This window comes from Myotis brandtii, unplaced genomic scaffold (genome assembly GCF_000412655.1).
Source record: "Myotis brandtii unplaced genomic scaffold, ASM41265v1 scaffold687, whole genome shotgun sequence".
NCBI lineage: Eukaryota > Metazoa > Chordata > Mammalia > Chiroptera > Vespertilionidae > Myotis > Myotis brandtii.
The window spans coordinates 1,355,123-1,361,127 of record NW_005370687.1 but is presented as its reverse complement, the minus strand read 5'-3'; the positions used below and the strand labels follow the sequence as shown (position 1 = coordinate 1,361,127).

The 6,005-nt window shown below is 48.2% G+C and overlaps 1 protein-coding gene across 1 annotated transcript in view; it reads left to right on the top strand.

The window, feature by feature from the left end:
* The window catches only part of DEF6 (DEF6 guanine nucleotide exchange factor), a 25,302-nt gene that overhangs the window by 8,587 nt on the left and 10,710 nt on the right, over nt 1-6,005 (top strand). Inside the window, exon 2 of the mRNA XM_014529631.1 lies at nt 5,510-5,650. Coding sequence (XP_014385117.1) covers nt 5,510-5,650 — 141 coding nt within the window. The remainder of the gene's footprint in view (nt 1-5,509; nt 5,651-6,005) is intronic.

Genomic DNA, 6,005 nt, shown 5'->3' with positions numbered 1-6,005 from the left:
AAGGCCTACCCTTGCATGAATTTTGTGCATCGGGCCTCTAGTAAATATATAAGGTTGAACATATGAAATTGCTGACCTCTGATGTTTTGACCTACCAAAATAGCCGTTCGGTAAGGCTCAACCTAATCTTAGCACACATTTGTTTTACAAACATTTTATCCTACAGCTTACTTTTTTCACCTGCCCATATATTGCGTATAGCTTTCTATGTCTGTTTATACAAATATACTAATAAAAATGGCTCACAACCGTTGTTAAACAACGCACTATGCACCTTCCTTCGGGGGTTTGGAATTAAGAGCGACTCCAGTCCAGGAATAGGCACCAGGCACTGTGCTAACAAGCTCTTCCTTAGAAAAATCCTTGTGGAGCAGGCCCCCTTATGGCCCTCCCAGAGAAGATGAAAGCCTTGGAGAAGTTAAATTACTTGCCCATGAGCACACACAGGCCTGCAACACACTGTGCCTTTCCCTCCTGAGGAAGCCTCAGGCTGTCTCCACCTCTTCCCATTATAAACAGGCCTCGTGAGCATTCGTGCATGTAGCTGTTCCCTGGAGCATCTGTGGGTTGGATGAGTAGAAATGCTGGGCTCGTGCTCTTTAAGTTTGAGAGATCCTTGCCCCCAGGAAGACTACCAATCACACCTCACAAGTAGGGCATTCAAGTCTCCTTTTCTCCACAGCCTCCTCAGGACTTGATCTGACTCGTCTTTGCGTCTATGTCAATTTGTTCGTAAAAAAGCTCACTTTTGCTCTGGCTGGTGTTGCTAAGTGGCTAGAATGTCAGCCCATGCAGTTTCAGTCATTCATGGTGCCTGTGGGAGGCAACCAATCGATGTCTCACATCAATGTTTCTCTCTCTCTCTCTCTCTCTCTCTCTCTCTCTCTCCCACCTTTCCCCACTTCCACTCTCTAAAAATCATGGACACAGACAATACAGTGGTGGGGCAGGTGCATGGTAGAGGGGTCAGTGGGAAAAACAAACAAACAAACAAAGGGGCCCTGACTGGTTTGGCTCAGTGGGTAGAGCGTTGGCCTGAGGACTGAGGGGTCCCAGGTTCGATTCCGGTCAAGGGTATGTGCCTTGGTTGCGGGCACATCCCCAGTCGGGGGTGTGCAGGAGGCAGCTGATCGATGTTTCTCTCTCATCGATGTTTCTAACTCTCTATCCCTCTCCCTTCCTCTCTATAAAAAAAACAATAAAATAAACTTTAAAAAAAAACAAAAAACAAAGGGGACATCTGTAATACTTTCAACAATAAAGATAAATTTAAATAAATAAATAAATAACAAAAATCCATGGAAAAATGTCCTCTGGTTGAGGATGAACAACAACACAAACTGCACTTTCGATACAGGAAGGGAACTGCCATTTGCTCGGTGCAGACCTAAGTCTGGCACTCCAGCCTCACAGCCATGGCAGGCGTTATCCTGTGTTACTGACACCAACGCTTAGGCTCAGAGTGTGAGGGCGTCCACCCCATGCCCGCCACTGGAGTGTAGCGCTTTGGCTGGGCTATGCAGGGAGCTTCTTAAAGCCGTGCTTTAAGAGACTTGAAGGAAGATAAGGAGGCAACAGGTGGAAATATGTAAAACTCTTAGAGTAACGCGTGTCTCTCCAGAAGTGGATATTTCTCTCGTGTTAGTCACCCTGGGCTGTAAAGGGCATTGAGCCAGTGGCTCCTCTTGGACTGGGGATTGGTGTCCTGTGATCACAGATGTATTAGTCATGTTTTTTCTGGATATAAATGATAGAAACCCAACTGAAGATAACTAAAGGAAGATGTTTTTTACTGGCTCACCTAACCAGGACTCTAAGCATAGCATTGATGTCAGGCATGGCTGGATCACGTTCTGAAATGATGACTCTCTTTATCTCTTGATTCTGCTTTTTTCACTGATGGCTTTATTTGTAGGCAGGCACTTCCCACAATGGGACAAAGATGTCAGCTGCACTAACTTAACAATTCCATGGAAAGGGTATACCTGTTTTTCACCAGAGGAAGCAAAATTCTAGGGCTGGTTCTCATTGGCCCAGTTTGGTCATGTGCCCTTCCTTGAAGCAATCATTGTGACCTTGATGTGCCCACCCTTGCAGACAGGTGGGGTAGGGGTGCAAATGGTCAATAGCACAGATACTGAGAATGGGGGAGAGGTACTTCTCAAGGGAAATCAAGTCTCTATTATCAAAATAGGGAGGGGGCAGAGTTCATGAGGAAGAAACTTCTGCTGTCCTCTAGAACAAGAGAAGGCGAAACCAAAGATGGCACGTGAGATCATTCGAAGAGTGTGGGAAAGAGGGTTGGGGTGGGGATCAGGGATGGCTGCCCAGAGGGAAGTTAGGGGAAAGAAAACACGCTCTGCTGAGCCCCCCAACATCCCACTTTGCCAAGTTGAACCTGAGGCCCAAGAACATTGGGGAGAAGTCTCAGTCCTTTCTCCCCCTCCTGTCACAGGAGAGAATAGAGAAACGAAGACTGGGCACGCATGCCCTCTGTAGATGTTGCCAGCTCTGCCTCAGAGGAGCTGATTCCCAGGTTAACTGATGGTGGAGTCAGCCATGAGAAAGCACCTCATGCAGTGGCTGGCACATAGTAGGTGTGCACAGTGACTGGTCGTTTATGCTGTGTGATAAGTACTATAGCAGAATTACCTCAAGGCATCCCTCCACACCCCGATTTCCTTGTTCAAACTTCAACCTCTTGTGTCTAATATTATGGGTTTGTTAACCAACCCCTGCTTCCCCTCCATACCGTTATGGCCTCCATCACTTCTAGGCCTTGTCTTCCACATCTGTCCCCCACAGACCATTTTCAGGACGCTCCTCTGAGCCCTCTGCAGCTCCCTTCCATCTCTACCAGGCCAGGGCCTGGAATCGCACACCGCCTACGGCAGCGGACACACCCGGGTGCCAGACAGGCTGCAGCCCGAACACAGAGTCTTTGGTGGGAACCGACCAGGTCGGGGCTTCTGCCCTGGGTGACAGGCCGTCTCCCTGCCGACAGCCCCACATCGCAGGAAGTGCTTGGGCTTTGGGGTCTGTAGAGCTGTGTTTGAATGGCAGGCTCTTGCTGCCAGTGGCGCCTCGATCCTCTGTGTGCTTGTCTGAAAGAGGACAGACCCCCCCTCCCTACGCAGTGGCTCAGAGCGTGGCTGCCTGGGTTGATCCCAGCTCTGCCAGCTCTCTGACCTTGGGTGGGTTACTTAATGTCTCAGGGCTTGGGTTATTGTTTGTTATCCCTAAAATGGGGATAGTAACAGTTATTATGGGGGTTAACTGAAGTATACACAAAGTGCTTAGCTCAGTTTTTGGTGCAGAGTGAGTATATAAGTTTTAGGTTTTTTGTGCTTGTTTTTTGAGGTATAATTGACATTTAACATTAGTTTCAGGCGTGCAATGTAATGGTTCACTATTTGTACATACAGTAGACCCTTGAGCACGGGTTTGAACTGCACGGGTCCACTTATATGCGGATAGTTTTCAGTAGACATACATTCAGCTTTCCCTATCTACCGGTTTACATCTGCACATTCAACCAACCGTGGGTCAAACAGTCTCTTCAGTCCGTGGTTGGGGTTCCAATAGCGATGGCCGACTGGATGCTACGCCATGTGACGTAAAGGACTTTAGCATCTGCGGAACTGGGTGTCCACGGGGTCCTGGAACCAATCCCCCGCAGATACCGAGGGACAACTGTAGTTACGTTTTTAATGTTTCTTTTTAATTGATTTTAGAGAGGGGAAGGGAGAGGGAGAGAGAAACACTGTTGTGAGAGAAAAACATCGATCTGTTGCCTCCCATAGGTACCCCAACTGGGGCTCAAACCCACAACCTGGGTATGTGCTGAGAATCGAACCCACAACCCTTCAGTGTACAGGACGGCACTCCAACCCCTGGGCCAGGGCTGTAGTTAAGTTTTTGAGGAATCAAAAGTTATACTTGGATTTTCGACTTTGTGGGGGTGGAGGTGGGGGTAGTGGTGCTCCTAACCCCACGTTGTTCAGGGGTCAACTGTACTGGGAAATGACCACCACAATGAGTCTAGTTAAAATGCATCACCACGTGTAGGTACCAAAAAAGGTTTTTTCTTGTGATGAAAACTTTTAATATTTACTCTCTTAGCAACTTCCTTATTTATTATTTATTTATTTATTTTTTTGCTGTTGTTACATATATGTTTATTGATTCCAGAGAGGAAATGAGAAGGGGAGAGAGATAGAAACATCAATGATGAGAGAATCATTGATCGGCTGCTTCCTGCACACCCCACACCAGGATCGAGCTTGCAACCCAGACATGTGCCCTGACTGGGAATCGAACCGTGACCTCCTGTTTCATAGGTCAATGCTCAACCACTGAGCCACGCCCACCGGGCTCTTTTTTATTTCTTAATCATTTATTTATCAAATCATTTCTTTATCAAGAGAACTATTCCTTAGCTCAGTGATGGCGAACCTATGACACACGTGTCAGAGGTGACACGCGAACTCATTTTTTGGTTGATTTTTCTTTGTTAAATGACATTTAAATATATAAAATAAATATCAAAAATATAAGTCTTTGTTTTACTATGGTGGCAAATATCAAAAAATTTCTATATGTGACACGGCAGGGGAGTTAAGTTAGGGTTTTTCAAAATGCTGACACGCCGAGCTCAAAAGGTTCGCCATCACTGCCTTAGCTCAGATATCCCTGTTTCATATTCAGGAACACAGCTCAGTGACAAACTTCCATGGAATTCAACCCAAAGAAATTCCTTACATTCCAAGGTCACGTTGCACTCTGAGATGCCAGCCTTCTTCATCTCCTCAAACTCTTCCCTGGAATTACAGTTTCTGTGGGAATCTGCAAATGCCTTCTTTCTTGGTTCCCCCACAGCAAACTCACAGAAAGCTGCAACCCCCAGGGACACAATGATCGCTCCAACAATGTGCAATCGCAGACGCCTGGCCAGAAGGCCACGCATCTGGTCTCCTCAAAGCCCTGGAAGACATGGTAGTTCTTTTCCTCAACTCCAACCTCCCTCCTGCTGGAGAAATGGACTCTTAGCAACTTGTAAATATGCAATACAGTGCTATTAACTGCCGTTATCACGCTGGACGTTGCACCCGTGACTGGTTTTACAGCTGGAAGTTTGTAACTTTGACCCCCTTCGCCCATTTTCCCCACCTGCTCTCCCTGCCGCTGGCAACCACCAAGCTGTTCTCTGAATCTATGAGGGCTTTTTGTGGTTGTTTGTTTGTTTTAGATTCCACATATAATTGAGATTATACATACTTGTTTTCCTCTGACTTATTTCACTTAGCATCCATGTTGTGGCAAATGGCAAAATCATTCTTTTTTATGGCTGAATAATATTCCATTATATATGTATGTGTTTCAGTTACGATTGAATTGTATGACGAGTGCAGAGGACTTCCCCAGGATGGGGAAGGGGACAGAGGTGGGGGCTGTCTGTGGGCCCGGTTCGGGTGGGGGTGCAGGGAGGCTGACTGCTCCTCTGTCTCAGGTGCTGTCCCACAACCTGTACACGGTCCTGCACATCCCCCACGACCCCGTGGCTCTGGAGGAGCACTTCCGAGACGATGACGATGGCCCCGTGTCCAGCCAGGGATACATGCCCTACCTCAACAAGTACATCCTGGACAAGGTGGGGCCCGGGGGGGGGGCACCTCTACTTCTCCCCACTTCCCAGCCAGCACCCAACACATGTCCTCCCCCACAAACTCCCACTTCTGTCCCCTCTGTACCTCTCCCCTGTCCATCCTTCACTTCCCAGCCACTCACCCCTCCTTGCCCCCCTGAGCTCACCTTGGGTCTCCCTCAGCTCTCTCCTAGCCTCCACCCTTCCCACAGCTTCCCGCCCCCTCCCTGCCGAGCCCCACCTCCAGCTTCAGGCTGTAACCTGTACAAAGAGCTCTCCAGCTCCCCCTCTGCTGTCCCCCCTGCTCCTCCTGTCACTGTCTTCTCAGGTTCTTCTTGACTGTCTCCCCCCCCCCCCCCCC